At 45.4% G+C, this 17,081-nt stretch overlaps 1 protein-coding gene across 2 annotated transcripts in view; it reads right to left on the reverse strand.

Moving 5' to 3' along the window:
• Nucleotides 1-1,014: 1,014 nt before the first annotated feature.
• LOC106593885 (lysyl oxidase homolog 3B) overlaps nucleotides 1,015-17,081 on the reverse strand; it is a 139,947-nt gene continuing 123,880 nt past the window's right edge. For both annotated transcript variants that reach the window (XM_045704320.1, XM_045704305.1), the window contains 5 exons: nucleotides 14,801-15,044; nucleotides 11,107-11,222; nucleotides 9,682-9,818; nucleotides 9,266-9,377; nucleotides 1,015-5,868 (listed from right to left, as the gene is read on the reverse strand). In XM_045704320.1, the coding sequence (XP_045560276.1) occupies nucleotides 5,795-5,868; nucleotides 9,266-9,377; nucleotides 9,682-9,818; nucleotides 11,107-11,222; nucleotides 14,801-15,044 (683 nt within the window). In that variant the 3' untranslated portion in view covers nucleotides 1,015-5,794. The remainder of the gene's footprint in view (nucleotides 5,869-9,265; nucleotides 9,378-9,681; nucleotides 9,819-11,106; nucleotides 11,223-14,800; nucleotides 15,045-17,081) is intronic.

The following is a 17,081-nucleotide window of genomic DNA, read 5'->3' on the forward strand; positions in this document are numbered from 1 at the left end:
TGGGGTATTGGGGTATTGTGTCATTGTGGGGTATGGAGTCATTGTGGGGTATTGGGGTATTGTGTCATTGTGGGGTATGGAGTCATTGTGGGGTATGGAGTCATTGTGGGGTATGGAGTCATTGTGGGGTATGGAGTCATTGTGGGGTATGGAGTCATTGTGGGGTATGGAGTCATTGTGGGGTATTGAGTCATTATGGGGTATTGTGTGTAGATTGAGGAACATTTTTTATTGAATCCATTTTGTGGAAATGTGGAAAAAGTCAAGGGGTCTGAATACTTTCAGAATGCACCATAATAGCTAGACGCTTCAAAACAAACTTGATTTATTTATTTTGTTGACTGTTTTTCCATGTATGAATCTGTTGCTCAATGCGGCTTAGACTCTAAGTCATTTCTTTCTGATTGAGCTGAAAATGTGTCGTCCCGAAAACGATAACGTTCACTTTAAAAGCGGCATGATCTATATACCTGATCAGATTAACTCCAAGGATGCAAAGCTGTTCACTATAAGATAAGCTCAAGATTTTTACGCTGACTTTACAACAGACTTTTTGAATATGTTGACGTTTCCAAGTCTTAGTCAGATACAGATCTACTATTCTTGGCACCCCCCAGAACAGAAATCTGTGGTATGTTACTTTCTATCCACAAGAAATTACAGTACATCAACACAATTTTTTGCTGTTCTTGACTGATTTATTTATTTGGTAATGCAGGTGTGTTGTTTTAAAGGTAATGTATTAGGTTCCTGTGTTGTTTTAAAGGTAATGTATTAGGTTCCTGTGTTGTTTTAAAGGTAATGTATTAGGTTCCTGTGTTTTAAAGGTTCCTGTGTTGTTTTAAAGGTAATGTATTAGGTTCATGTGTTGTTTTAAAGGTAATGTATTAGGTTCCTGTGTTGTTTTAAAGGTAATGTATTAGGTTCCTGTGTTGTTTTAAAGGTAATGTATAAGGTTCCGGTGTTGTTTCAAAGGTAATGTATCCAAAGGTATACAGACACACAACACAGTCGGTCAGTCAGTCTGTTGTTTAATGTATAATAGCCTAATGAATATCCCTTATCTCAGTCTGGCATAATAATCCTTTAGAGCACCTGGAAACACTGGACAATAAATACATTCACAAATATTATTCACTTTCTGGTCTGTGCTGTATCAGGCCGATTCCGACCCGAGGGAAGAGCTCGTAAATGGAACGTTATTCCCGTTTTATGCACGCTGTCTGTGTATTCTGACCTTGAACTACAGCATGAGCATAGCATCCTGTCTGTGTATTCTGACCTTGAACTACAGCATAAGCATAGCATCCTGTCTGTGTATTCTGACCTTGAACTACAGCATGAGCATAGCATCCTGTCTGTGTATTCTGACCTTGAACTATAGCATGAGCATAGCATCCTGTCTGTGTATTCTGACCTTGAACTACAGCATGAGAATAGCACGCTATTCGTTTGGGTTGGAGATTTAAGACATGAGATGTATTCTAACCTTGACATAATTTTCCCTCGTAATCCCACCACCTTTTACACGAGAGAAAACCATCAATATATATATATATATATTTTTTTTTATATTGATCCCAGAACCTGTTCTCTCCATGTAATCTAGTCTGTCAACAAAATTAAAAGGTACACCGTATTTAAAGGGATGGCTTCAGATATTTAAAGGGATGGCTTCAGATAAAATGTACTGAAGACCCTATTGAATTAACACTCCATGAGAGAATCTGTTGGCCAGCAAGTGGGAGGGTTTTCAGCGGTTGAAAGACATTTATTCAGAGCGCATTACGAGACTGAATAAGCGAAGTCTGAATACCAAATACTGAGAAGTGCGTAGGAAAGGGCGTGTGTAGGAAGGTGTTCATTCCTAAGTCGGAATCGTCACCTTTGCGTAAAAGCAAATCCAAACTATATCCTCACCGGAGATCCAAAACAAGCTGAAATCACACGAGACCACTAGGTGAGCACCGTGTTAAAACACCTGATGGTACAATCAGGCACAATGACAAACTGACTGGGGTGGATGGTTTAACACTCGACTAGGGGTGGATGGTTTAACTAGGGGTGGATGGTTTAACACTCGACTAGGGGTGGATGGTTTAACACTCGACTAGGGGTGGATGGTTTAACTAGGGGTGGATGGTTTAACACTCGACTAGGGGTGGATGGTTTAACTAGGGGTGGATGGTTTAACACTCGACTAGGGGGGGAGGGTTTAACACTCGACTAGGGGTGGATGGTTTAACACTCGACTAGGGGTGGATGGTTTAACACTCGACTGGGGGGGATGGTTTAACACTCGACTGGGGGGAGGGTTTAACACTCGACTAGGGGGGAGGGTTTAACACTCGACTAGGGGTGGATGGTTTAACACTCGACTAGGGGGGAGGGTTTAACTAGGGGTGGATGGTTTAACACTCGACTAGGGGGGGATGGTTTAACACTCGACTAGGGGGGAGGGTTTAACACTCGACTAGGGGGAGGGTTTAACTAGGGGTGGATGGTTTAACACTCGACTAGGGGTGGATGGTTTAACACTCGACTGGTTTAACTAGGGGTGGATGGTTTAACACTAGACTAGGGATAGATGGTTTAACACTCGACTAGGGATGGATAGTTTAAATCTCGACTAGGGGTGGATGGATTAACACTCGACTAGGGGTGGATGGATTAACACTCGACTAGGGGTGGATGGTTTAACACTCGACTAGGGGGGGATGGTTTAACTAGGGGTGGATGGTTTAACACTCGACTAGGGGGGAGGGTTTAACACTCGACTAGGGGTGGATGGTTTAACACTCGACTAGGGGGGATGGTTTAACACTCGACTAGGGGTGGATGGTTTAACTAGGGGTGGATGGTTTAACACTCGACTAGGGGTGGATGGTTTAACTAGGGGTGGATGGTTTAACACTCGACTAGGGGGGGAGGGTTTAACACTCGACTAGGGGTGGATGGTTTAACACTCGACTAGGGGTGGATGGTTTAACACTCGACTAGGGGGGGATGGTTTAACACTCGACTAGGGGGGGATGGTTTAACACTCGACTAGTGGTGGATGGTTTAACACTCGACTAGGGGTGGATGGTTTAACTAGGGGTGGATGGTTTAACACTCGACTAGGGGTGGATGGTTTAACACTTTCGACTAGGGGGGATGGTTTAACACTCGACTAGGGGGGGAGGGTTTAACTAGGGGTGGATGGTTTAACTAGGGGTGGATGGTTTAACACTCGACTAGGGGTGGATGGTTTAACTAGGGGTGGATGGTTTAACTAGGGGTGGATGGTTTAACACTCGACTAGGGGTGGATGGTTTAACTAGGGGTGGATGGTTTAACACTCGACTAGGGGGAGGGTTTAACACTCGACTAGGGGTGGATGGTTTAACACTCGACTAGGGGTGGATGGTTTAACTAGGGGTGGATGGTTTAACATCGACTAGGGGGGGATGGTTTAACACTCGACTAGGGGTGGATGGTTTAACACTCGACTAGGGGGGATGGTTTAACTAGGGGTGGATGGTTTAACACTCGACTAGGGGTGGATGGTTTAACACTCGACTAGGGGGGGATGGTTTAACACTCGACTAGGGGTGGATGGTTTAACTAGGGGTGGATGGTTTAACACTCGACTAGGGGGGATGGTTTAACACTCGACTAGGGGTGGATGGTTTAACTAGGGGTGGATGGTTTAACACTCGACTAGGGGTGGATGGTTTAACACTCGACTAGGGGTGGATGGTTTAACACTCGACTAGGGGTGGATGGTTTAACTAGGGGTGGATGGTTTAACACTCGACTAGGGGTGGATGGTTTAACACTCGACTAGGGGTGGATGGTTTAACACTCGACTAGGGGGGGATGGTTTAACACTCGACTAGGGGGGATGGTTTAACACTCGACTAGGGGGAGGGTTTAACACTCGACTAGGGGTGGATGGTTTAACACTTCGACTAGGGGGGGATGGTTTAACACTCGACTAGGGGGGGATGGTTTAACACTCGAATGGGGGGGAGGGTTTAACACTCGACTAGGGGTGGATGGTTTAACACTCGACTAGGGGTGGATGGTTTAACACTCGACTGGTTTAACTAGGGGTGGATGGTTTAACACTAGACTAGGGATGGATAGTTTAAATCTCGACTAGGGGTGGATGGATTAACACTCGACTAGGGGTGGATGGATTAACACTTGACTAGGGGTGGATGGTTTAACACTCGACTAGGGGTGGATGGTTTAACACTCGACTAGGGGTGGATGGTTTAACTAGTGGTGGATGGTTTAACACTTGACTAGGGGTGGATGGTTTAACTAGGGGTGGATGGTTTAACACTTGACTAGGGGTGGATGGTTTAACTAGGGGTGGATGGTTTAACACTCGACTAGGGGTGGATGGTTTAACTAGGGGTGGATGGTTTAACACTCGACTAGGGGTGGATGGTTTAACTAGGGGTGGATGGTTTAACACTTGACTAGGGGTGGATGGTTTAACTAGGGGTGGATGGTTTAACACTTGACTAGGGGTGGATGGTTTAACACTCGACTAGGGGTGGATGGTTTAACACTCGACTAGGGGTGGATGGTTTAACTAGTGGTGGATGGTTTAACACTTGACTAGGGGTGGATGGTTTAACTAGGGGTGGATGGTTTAACACTCAAGAATCAGATCCTCACTATGCTCTATAGTAGAACTGCATGGAGATCATGGAGGTTGATTAAGGAGGTGTCTTTACATCTGAGCCATAATAGCTTTTGTGACAGCATGGGCGGCACCATTGAGGACATTCTCTATTACTTCTATGAGTCGGTTAACAAACATGGAATCCTGCCCCCTGGAGGGTGTTGTGTGAACAGGTATAAAGACAAGGTCAGTGATTTACTGCCCCCTGGAGGGTGATGTCTGAACAGGTATAAAGACAAGGTTGGTGATTTACTGCCCCCCGGAGGGGGTTGTCTGAACAGGTATAAAGCCAAGGTTGGTGATTTACTGCCCCCTGGAGGGTGATGTCTGAACAGGTATAAATACAAGGTTGTTGATTTACTGTCACCTGCATTTATGGAATGTTTACTCAGGAGTATAATTCATTGGCTGATCCCTCCTGATGACCCGGACGGAATCATGTGATCCTTCCTAAATCAATAGGAAGTCCCACCCAGTTGACTACTTCAGTATGGTGAAAGTCCTCATTGGTGCTGCTGTGCTAATGTAGGCTTTAGGGCACTAGAGCTGTCTATCTAAGTCTACGAGGAGAGTCAGTAGAATGGTTCTCTGACTGATGCCTCATGCTGTTAGAAGAATGAGGTCTACTCCTGGAGACTGGCTATAAAAAATAACACTTCATTCGTAACTTAAACAAAACATTCATGAAAAAGGTTGCATATCAATAAATCATACATTAAGAGTAGTTGTATGAAAGCTTATGAATTGTTCTTCTGTCACGCAATGTAACATAATATACTCACATTTGAACAAAAAAAATCTAAAGTAAGTTTGTTTTGAAAACAAAGCACTGAGTATTCCAGTATAATATAATAATAATACTAACTCAGACCAACACATTCACAATACAACATGACTTTGGCATGGATCCTTCAGATCAGACTGCTGCCTTGTTGAATTTAGGCTTGTGATTGGTTCGTTGCTTTGTGATGTGATGATGAATGGTTGGTTCTGATAGGTAGCTAGGTGATGAAGGGTGATTGGTTGTCCCATTGTTGAACATGGTGAAAGACATCAGCCCTCCTCTTTGGTTTGTACATGGGTCTGGAACAGATTGGTGTGTTGCTTGGAGGTTTATGAGATCTGATTGTTGAACTGCCCTGGGTATTTCTCAAACCTCCTCTCTGCCTCCTCACTGAAGGCATCACCTGTAGGGGCAATGACACAACAGAACACAATAATAGTCAGAAGGCAATGGAGGAGTCTGGAACAAGAGACAGAAGGCAATGGAAGAGTCTGGAACAAGAGACGAGCTGACAAGGTACAAATCTGTCGTTCTGCCCCTGAACAAGGCAGTTAATTCACTGTTCCTAGGCCGTCATTGAAAATAAGAATTTGTTCTTAACTGACTTGCCTAGTTAAATAAAGGTAAAATAAAAATAAATAATAGTCAGAAAGCAATGGAAGAGTCCGGAACAAGAGACAGAAGGCAAGAGTCTGGGACAAACTAGGGCAGTGTTTCCCAAACCTCTCGAGTTCCCCCAGCCAGTCCACGTATGTGAAACTGGCTGATTTAACTAATGAGGGGCTTGATGATTCGGTGACCATTTGAATCAGCGGTGCTAGTTCTGGAATGATCAAAGAAGTGGACTGGTTGGGGGTCCTGGAGGAGAGATTAGGACAGGCTGGGGGTCCTGGGGGAGACATTAGGACAGGCTGGGGGTCCTGGAGGAGAGATTAGGACAGGCTGGGGGTCCTGGAGGAGAGGTTAGGACAGGCTGGGGGTCCTGGAGGAGAGGTTAGGACAGGCTGGGGGTCCTGGAGGAGAGGTTAGGAGTCCTGGAGGAGAGATTAGGACAGGCTGGGGGTCCTGGAGGAGAGATTAGGACAGGCTGGGGGTCCTGGAGGAGAGGTTAGGAGTCCTGGAGGAGAGATTAGGACAGGCTGGGGGTCCTGGAGGAGAGATTAGGACAGGCTGGGGGTCCTGGAGGAGAGGTTAGAGTCCTGGAGGAAAGATTAGGACAGGCTAGGACAGGCTGGGGGTCCTGGAGGAGAGATTAGGACAGGCTGGGGGTCCTGGAGGAGAGGTTAGGACAGGCTGGGGGTCCTGGAGGAGAGGTTAGGACAGGCTGGGGGTCCTGGAGGAGAGGTTAGGAGTCCTGGAGGAGAGATTAGGACAGGCTGGGGGTCCTGGAGGAGAGATTAGGACAGGCTGGGGGTCCTGGAGGAGAGGTTAGGAGTCCTGGAGGAAAGATTAGGACAGGCTAGGACAGGCTGGGGGTCCTGGAGGAGAGATTAGGACAGGCTGGGGGTCCTGGAGGAGAGGTTAGGACAGGCTGGGGGTCCTGGAGGAGAGGTTAGGAGTCCTGGAGGAGAGATTAGGACAGGCTGGGGGTCCTGGAGGAGAGGTTAGGACAGGCTGGGGGTCCTGGAGGAGAGGTTAGGACAGGCTAGGGGTATTGGAGGAGAGATTAGGACAGGCTGGGGGTCCTGGAGGAGAGATTAGGACAGGCTGGGGTTCCTGGAGGAGAGGTTAGGAGTCCTGGAGGAGAGATTAGGACAGGCTGGGGGTCCTGGAGAGAGATTAGGACAGGCTGGGGGTCCTGGAGGAGAGATTAGGACAGGCTGGGGGTCCTGGAGGAGAGGTTTGGGAGACACTGAACACTTATGTCTGAAATGGCACCCTATTCCCTATATAGTGCATTAGACAAAAAAACAAAAACAGGATACCTACCCTTTAAGACCCAGGTCAGTAACAGGCTGCCCTTTAAGACCCAGGTCAGTAACAGGCTGCCCTTTAAGACCCAGGTCAGTAACAGGCTGCCCTTTAAGACCCAGGTCAGTAACAGGCTGCCCTTTAAGACCCAGGTCAGTAACAGGCTGCCCTTTAAGACCCAGGTCAGTAACAGGCTGCCCTTTAAGACCCAGGTCAGTAACAGCCTGCCCTTTAAGACCCAGGTCAGTAACAGGCTGCCCTTTAAGACCCAGGTCAGTAACAGGCTGCCCTTTAAGACCCAGGTCAGTAAAGGCTGCCCTTTAAGACCCAGGTCAGTAACAGGCTGCCCTTTAAGACCCAGGTCAGTAAGTCAGTAACAGGCTGCCCTTTAAGACCCAGGTCAGTAACAGGCTGCCCTTTAAGACCCAGGTCAGTAACAGGCTGCCCTTTAAGACCCAGGTCAGTAAGTCAGTAACAGGCTGTCCTTTAAGACCCAGGTCAGTAACAGGCTGCCCTTTAAGACCCAGGTCAGTAACAGGCTGCCCTTTAAGACCCAGGTCAGTAACAGGCTGCCCTTTAAGACCCAGGTCAGTAACAGGCTGCCCTTTAAGACCGAGGTCAGTAACAGGCTGCCCTTTAAGACCCAGGTCAGTAACAGCCTGCCCTTTAAGACCCAGGTCAGTAACAGGCTGCCCTTTAAGACCCAGGTCAGTAACAGGCTGCCCTTTAAGACCCAGGTCAGTAACAGGCTGCCCTTTAAGACCCAGGTCAGTAAGTCAGTAACAGGCTGCCCTTTAAGACCCAGGTCAGTAACATGCTGCCCTTTAAGACCCAGGTCAGTAACAGGCTGCCCTTTAAGACCCAGGTCAGTAACAGGCTGCCCTTTAAGACCCAGGTCAGTAAGTCAGTAACAGGCTGCCCTTTAAGACCCAGGTCAGTAACAGGCTGCCCTTTAAGACCCAGGTCAGTAACAGGCTGCCCTTTAAGACCCAGGTCAGTAAGTCAGTAACAGGCTGTCCTTTAAGACCCAGGTCAGTAACAGGCTGCCCTTTAAGACCCAGGTCAGTAACAGGCTGCCCTTTAAGACCCAGGTCAGTAACAGGCTGCCCTTTAAGACCCAGGTCAGTAACAGGCTGCCCTTTAAGACCGAGGTCAGTAACAGGCTGCCCTTTAAGACCCAGGTCAGTAACAGCCTGCCCTTTAAGACCCAGGTCAGTAACAGGCTGCCCTTTAAGACCCAGGTCAGTAACAGGCTGCCCTTTAAGACCCAGGTCAGTAACAGGCTGCCCTTTAAGACCCAGGTCAGTAAGTCAGTAACAAGCTGCCCTTTAAGACCCAGGTCAGTAACATGCTGCCCTTTAAGACCCAGGTCAGTAACAGGCTGCCCTTTAAGACCCAGGTCAGTAACAGGCTGCCCTTTAAGACCCAGGTCAGTAACAGGCTGCCCTTTAAGACCCAGGTCAGTAACAGGCTGCCCTTTAAGACCCAGGTCAGTAACAGGCTGCCCTTTAAGACCCAGGTCAGTAACAGGCTGCCCTTTAAGACCCAGGTCAGTAACAGGCTGCCCTTTAAGACCCAGGTCAGTAACAGGCTGCCCTTTAAGACCCAGGTCAGTAACAGGCTGCCCTTTAAGACCCAGGTCAGTAACAGGCTGCCCTTTAAGACCCAGGTCAGTAACAGCCTGCCCTTTAAGACCCAGGTCAGTAACAGGCTGCCCTTTAAGACCCAGGTCAGTAACAGGCTGCCCTTTAAGACCCAGGTCAGTAACAGGCTGCCCTTTAAGACCCAGGTCAGTAACAGGCTGCCCTTTAAGACCCAGGTCAGTAACAGGCTGCCCTTTAAGACCCAGGTCAGTTTTCCATGACAAATATAGAGGTAGAGCTGCTCACCCATATGACAATTGTGAAGCCAGATCCGGTGGCCGTCGTATTTGCAGTTGCATTTCATGGCGTTATTGGTGAAGTCACTCTCTGCCACTTCAAAGTTTGGATTGATCACAATCTGAAATGATGGAACATCAAACACAATTAGTAAATAATATGGAGTTCACATCATTAAGCCACTATACTTCTCTAACTCCACAGTCTGCACTGAGTCTGACTTTTCAAAGGGTCCAATTAAATGCAGACAGAATATCGGCAGCACAAGTTTGATTTTGATATTTTTTGGGGAAACACTGTTTGACAACTCAAATGTTTAGTTTGCAATATTTATAACCTCACGCAGTTTCAAGTTTTTCTAAGTTTAGTCGGATTCAGGGCCTCCCCACAATGTTTTAACAGCAACAGAAGACAAGGTCGTCCACCTGTAGGATGTAGTTTCCTGGTTTGATGTCGGTGATGTCGATCCACTGGCAGTCGATGTCATGGCGATATAGGTCCCAACACCCCACGGTGATGCCCTGTTCTCCGAAGTTAGCACACTCATACCTCTTAGAGATACCTGGAGAATACAGAACACTCCTATCTGTTAGAGATACCTGGAGAACACAGAACACTCCTACCTCTTAGAGATAACACAGAACACTCCTATCTGTTAGAGATACCTGGAGAATACAGAACACTCCTATCTGTTAGAGATACCTGGAGAACACAGAACACTCATACCTCTTAGAGATACCTGGAGAATACAGAACACTCCTATCTGTTAGAGATACCTGGAGAATACAGAACACTCCTATCTGTTAGAGATACCTGGAGAACACAGAACACTCCTACCTCTTAGAGATAACACAGAACACTCATACCTCTTAGAGATACCTGGAGAATACAGAACACTCACACCTCTTAGAGATACCTGGAGAACACTCACACCTCTTAGAGATACCTGGAGAACACTCACACCTCTTAGAGATACCTGGAGAACACTCACACCTCTTAGAGATACCTGGAGAATACAGAACACTCATACCTCTTAGAGATACCTGGAGAATACAGAACACTCATACCTCTTAGAGATACCTGGAGAATACAGAACACTCCTACCTCTTAGAGATACCTGGAGAATACAGAACACTCACACCTCTTAGAGATACCTGGAGAATACAGAACACTCATACCTCTTAGAGATACCTGGAGAACACAGAACACTCCTATCTGTTAGAGTTACCTGGAGAACATAGAACACTCACACCTCTTAGAGATACCTGGAGAATACAGAACACTCCTATCTGTTAGAGTTACCTGGAGAACACAGAACACTCACACCTCTTAGAGATACCTGGAGAACACTCACACCTCTTAGAGATACCTGGAGAACACAGAACACTCCTATCTGTTAGAGATACCTGGAGAACACAGAACACTCACACCTCTTAGAGATACCTGGAGAACACTCACACCTCTTAGAGATACCTGGAGAACACTCACACCTCTTAGAGATACCTGGAGAACACTCACACCTCTTAGAGATACCTGGAGAACACAGAACACTCCTATCTGTTAGAGATAACTGGAGAATACAGATTACACCAATTAGACTTCTACCACCAACAATTACACATCCTCCAAAACAGGATACAGAATGTTCCACTTTGAATGTTGGATAAGATATCCCTGATCTTAACATCCAAATAAAGACGGTTTGGTTGGCTGGCCCTCTAGTGGAGTATGTTTTGATTGGGTAGCCCTCCAGTTAAGGCTGTTTTGATTGGCTGGACCTCCAATAGTCTACTCTGATTGGCTGGACCTACAGTAGACTCTGTTCTGATAAGTTTGCATCCCAGACTCACCTTCGTGACACTCTGTGTCCTCCAGACAGAAGGAGGCCTTGTGTCCCTCAGCCACCTTGGTCCCGTTGGATGACAGCAGGTCATAGTGGGTGAAGATATCCATGCTGTGGTAGTGGCTGCATGGGGAAAAGAAAACGGTAGAACCTCAGATCTGAGAGTATAGGTCCATGGGTATCTGATCTGAGAGTATAGGTCCAGGGGTATCTGATCTGAGAGTATAGGTCCAGGGGGTATCAGATCTGAGAGTATAGGTCCAGGAGTATCTGATCTGAGAGTATAGGTCCAGGGGTATCTGATCTGAGAGTATAGGTCCAGGGGTATCTGATCTGAGAGTATAGGTCCAGGGGTATCTGATCTGAGAGTATAGGTCCAGGGGTATCTGATCTGAGAGTATAGGTCCAGGGGTATCAGATCTGAGAGTATAGGTCCAGGGGTATCTGATCTGAGAGTATAGGTCCAGGGGTATCTGATCTGAGAGTATAGGTCCAGGGGTATCAGATCTGAGAGTATAGGTCCAGGGGTATCTGATCTGAGAGTATAGGTCCAGGGGTATCTGATCTGAGAGTATAGGTCCAGGGGTATCTGATCTGAGAGTATAGGTCCAGGGGTATCTGATCTGAGAGTATAGGTCCAGGGGGTATCTGATCTGAGAGTATAGGTCCAGGGGTATCAGATCTGAGAGTATAGGTCCAGGGGTATCTGATCTGAGAGTATAGGTCCAGGGGTATCTGATCTGAGAGTATAGGTCCAGGGGTATCTGAGGTCCAGGGGTATCTGATCTGAGAGTATAGGTCCAGGAGTATCTGATCTGAGAGTATAGATCAGGGGGTATCTGATCTGAGAGTATAGATCAGGGGTATCTGATCTGAGAGTGTAGGTCCAGGGGTATCTGATCTGAGAGTATGGGTCCAGGGGTATCTGATCTGAGAGTATAGGTCCAGGGGTATCTGATCTGAGAGTATGGGTCCAGGGGTATCTGATCTGAGAGTATGGGTCCAGGGGTATCTGATCTGAGAGTATGGGTCCAGGGGTATCAGATCTGAGAGTATAGGTCCAGGGGTATCTGATCTGAGAGTATAGGTCAGGGGGGTATCTGATCTGAGAGTTTAGATCATGGGGTATCTGATCTGAGAGTATAGATCAGGGGTATCTGATCTGAGAGTATAGCTCAGGGGTATCTGATCTGAGAGTATAGATCCAGGGGTATCTGATCTGAGAGTATAGCTCAGGGGGTATCTGATCTGAGAGTATAGGTCCAGGGGTATCTGATCTGAGAGTATAGGTCCAGGGGTATCTGATCTGAGAGTATAGGTCCAGGGGTATCTGATCTGAGAGTATAGATCAGGGGTATCTGATCTGAGAGTATAGATCAGGGGTATCTGATCTCAGAGTATAGGGACAGGGGTATCTGATCTGAGAGTATAGGTCCAGGGGTATCTGATCTGCGAGTATAGATCAGGGTTATCTGATCTGAGAGTATAGGTCCAGGGGTATCTGATCTGAGAGTATAGATCAGGGTTATCTGATCTGAGAGTATAGATCAGGGGGTATCTGATCTGAGAGTATAGATCAGGGGGTATCTGATCTGAGAGTATGATTCAGCTGCCCTGCGTGCCTGGTAGGCTGAAACTGTTGCTATTTTTGAACCATTTCATGTGTCTGAATGTACAAATTCTGCCTTCCCGGCGGGCCCAGAGAGCAAATCAAGTGCACTATAGGCCTACCGCTGGCCAATCAGATGGCTCAGATGACCGTGTCTGCAGTAACGTAGCAGGCGTAAAAGAAAGCTATATCAAAGTTGATACTGTGAGATTTCAAAACGTTTAAAACCACGACTAGAGACTGTCAACGAATACAGCAAAGAGCTGCTGTTTTTATGAGTGACTTCATGTTTAAGTTCTCACTCAGCACAGTCAATACTTTTGTATTCACCACTGTTATAAGCCATAAAATGTGCTTTCTTCCTATTTGACATGGTTTGTCAAGAACCAGATGAAAAAAAAGGACTAAAAGGTAAAAAATGAAACCACATGAAACCAGCCACTTTCCGATTCCCCACATGACAGTTTCTTGTCATTGTCGCTAGCAATCTGGCCATCCAGAATGACAACAACATGCTGACTTCTGCCCCATGGAAGCGCGCACAGCGGCTCCGCGACGTTGTCATCTGTTAAGTAGACAACTGAAGGTATTCTCTAACCCAGCTGTTAAGTAGACAACTGAAGGTATTCTCTAACCCATCTGTTAAGTAGACAACTGAAGGTATTCTCTAACCCAGCTGTTAAGTAGACAACTGAAGGTATTCTCTAACCCAGCTGTTAAGTAGACAACTGAAGGTATTCTCTAACCCAGCTGTTAAGTAGACAACTGAAGGTATTCTCTAACCCAGCTGTTAAGTAGACAACTGAAGGTATTCTCTAACCCAGCTGTTAAGTAGACAACTGAAGGTATTCTCTAACCCAGCTGTTAAGTAGACAACTGAAGGTATTCTCTACATCAGGGGCTCTGTGACGTTTTCTCCCTTCCAAATCACCGTCAACACTATTCGCAGAAATATTTTCAATATCTTGGCAGTCAAATTGAGAGTCAATGTTATCAGTTATTAACAGATTAAAGGCCTATTATTATTGTAAACAATTTGTATTGTTAAAGTTAATATATTGTTTAAGGTAATGTACTGTTAAAGGTAATGTAACAGAAGTAATGTATTGATAAAGACAATGTATTGTTAAAGGTAATGTATTGTTAAAGGTAATGTAACAGAGGTAATGTATTGTTAAAGGTAATGTATTGTTAAAGGTAATGTAACATTAGAGGCAATGTATTGTTAAAGGTAATGTATTGCCTAATGTATTGTTAAATGACATGTATTGTCAAAGGTAATGTATTGTCAAAGGTAATGTATTGTTAAAGGTAATGTATTGCCTAATGTATTGTTAAATGAAATGTATTGGCAAAGGTAATGTATTGGCAAAGGTAATGTATTGGCAAAGGTAATGTATCACTAAAGGTAATGTATTGTACTGTTAAAGGTAATGTATTGCCAAAGGTAATGTATTGTTAAATGCAATGCATTATCAAAGGTAATGTATTGTTAAAGGTAATGCATCATCAAAGGTAATGTACCACTAAAGGTAATGTATTGTTAAAGATAATGTATCACTAAAGGCAATGCATTGTCCAAGGTAATGTATTGCTAAAGGCAATGTATTGTTAAATGTAATGTATTGTTAAAGGTAATGTATTGTTAAAGGTAATGCATTGTTAAAGGTAATGTATTGTCAAAGGTAATGTATTGTCAAAAGTAATGTATTGTCAAAAGTAATGTATTGTTAAAGGTAATGTACTGTCAAAGGTAATATACTGTTAAAGGTAAGGTAAATTATTGTTAAAGGTAATGTATTCTTAACGGTAAGGTAATGTATTGTTAAAGGTAATGTAGTGTTAAAGGTAAGGTAAATGTAATGTATTGTTAAAGGTAAGGTAAAGGTAATGCATGGTTAAAGGTAATGGCAATGTATTGTTAAAGGTAATGTAATGTTAAGGTAATGTAAACTACTTATTATACCGTAAATACTCCCAACTGTTATAATTTATTTTATTTTATTGAAAATAATTGGCGGACCACTTGCAGTACCCCTGCGGACCACAGGTCGGAAACCACTGCGCTAGATGATTAGGTTGCCGTAGTTACCCGTGACAGGCGTGCCAGACCCAGGAGTGGCGTCCAGCCTTGGGCCTGAAGTCGGCCCGTCCGATGTTGTGGATCTGAGAGGAGAACCGCAGCAGGCGTCGGTGTCCGTAGGGCCAGTTAGCGCTAGCAGCAGACTTAGACAGACAGTTCTCCTCTGCCGCGCAGTACAACATGTGGAGCGGACGGTCCTCAATGTACACGGACTGCTGGACCAGGGGAGCATTCAGGACCAGGTCAGACGCCGCTGGGAGGAGGAGGAGAGGAGAGGAGGGAGGAGGAGGGAGGAGCAGAGGAGGAGGAGGAGAGGAGAGGAGGAGGAGGAGGAGGAGAGAGGAGGAGGAGGAGAGGAACGGTCAAGTTCAGCTAAAACTAGGGTACGGCAGAGTGGGGTCAGTTCAGCTAAAACTAGGGTACAGCAGAGTGGGGTCAGTTTAGCGTGCGTCAGATTGGGGTCAGTTCAGAGTGGGGTCAGTTCAGAGTGGGGTCAGTTCAGCGGGTGGGAAGCTAATTTACTGAATTTCTACACAATTTAAAAACTCGAAACTGATATTTGAAGAAGATCAGAAACAAACAAAAATGACCCCGGCCGTTCATCATCGCTGTCTGGTTTAAAGGTTTGTGGAACGGCCATTCATCATCACTGTCTGGTTTAAAGGTCTGTGGAACAGACGTGTCAACCACTACTCAACCTCATCATAAATGGACTAATTTACTTGTGGAACGGCATGTACATTCGCAGTGTGCAATAGACGCATAATAAACACTGTCAAGACACAAGGCCAACTTCAAATACCAACATCCGTAGGCAGCATGTGAGCTTCAAGTTTGGGGAAGCTATTTTTTTCACCATAAAATCCCTCACCTTTTTTTAATAAAGGTTTAAATGCATCTACCAAAATGCGAGCTTAAAACAATCCACATAAAAAATATAAAGAAGCTAATGATCCTCTGTGGCCAAACCATGCTCTCTGGTGCAGTATTTTGAACGATTTTATTTATTTATGTATAGGCACGAGTAATTATATGGCTAATTTTGGCTAATTGAATTCAATTTACTTTAGGGGAAGCTTGTCTTTGAACTATTGGACGCGCCACCTAAGCCGACATCAATGTGAAAGTAACTGGTGCATAAAACATCTGGTGACAGTGCTGCCTGTAGTAATGTGGGGGGACATCTCTTTGATCTTTATTAGTTAAGGACCAGTCATGTTGTTGCTCTGTCATGTAGACAGGGCTCTAACTCCTCTACCTCCACAAAAGTCCACAGACCCACTCTAAAAGGCTTTCGGAGCCATCATCGACTCAGTGGGTTTTGTCCAACATGTCTCTGGACCTACTCACTGCCACAGTCATACTCTGGACCTAGTTTTGTCCCGTGGAATAAATATTGTGGATCCTTATCTTTTTCCTCATATTCCTGGACTATCGGACCACCATTTTATTACGTTTGCAATCGCAACAAATAATCTGCTCAGACCCCAACCAAGGAGCATCAAAAGTCATGCTATATGTTCTCGGACAACCCAAAGATTCCTAGATGCCCTTCCAGACTCCCTCCAGCTACCCAAGGACGTCAGAGTACAACAATCGGCTAACCACCTAACTGAGGAACTTAATTTAACCTTGAGTAATACCCTAGATGCAGTCGCACCCCTAAAAACAAAAAACATTTGTCATAAGAAACTAGCTCCCTGGTATACAGAAAATACCCGAGCCCTGAAGCAAGCTTCCAGAAAATTGGAACGGAAATGGGACTACACCAAACTGGAAGTCTTCCGACTAGCTTGGAAAGACAGTACCGTGCAGTATCGAAGAGCCCTCACTGCTGCTCGATCATCCTATTTTTCCAACTTAATTGAGGAAAATAAGAACAATCCAACATTTATTTTTGATACTGTCGCAAAGATAACTAAAAAGCCGCAGTCCCCAAGAGAGGATGGCTTTCACTTCAGTAGTGATAAATTCATGAACTTCTTTGATGAAAGATCATTAGCAAATTACGGACTCCTCTTTAAGTCTGCGTATTTCTCCAAAGCTCATTTGTCCTGAGTCTGCACAACACTGCCAGGACCTAGGATCAAGGGAGACACTCAAGTTTTTTAACACTATATCTCTTGACACATTGATGAAAATAGTCATGGCCTCTAAACCTTCAAGCTGCATACTGGACCCTATTCCAACTAAACTACTGAAAGAGCTGCTTCCTGTGCTTGGCCCTCCTATGTTGAACATAATAAACGGCTCCCTATCCACTGGATGTGTACCAAACTCACTAAAAGTG

This window comes from Salmo salar, chromosome ssa01, assembly GCF_905237065.1.
Source record: "Salmo salar chromosome ssa01, Ssal_v3.1, whole genome shotgun sequence".
NCBI classification, from domain to species: domain Eukaryota; kingdom Metazoa; phylum Chordata; class Actinopteri; order Salmoniformes; family Salmonidae; genus Salmo; species Salmo salar.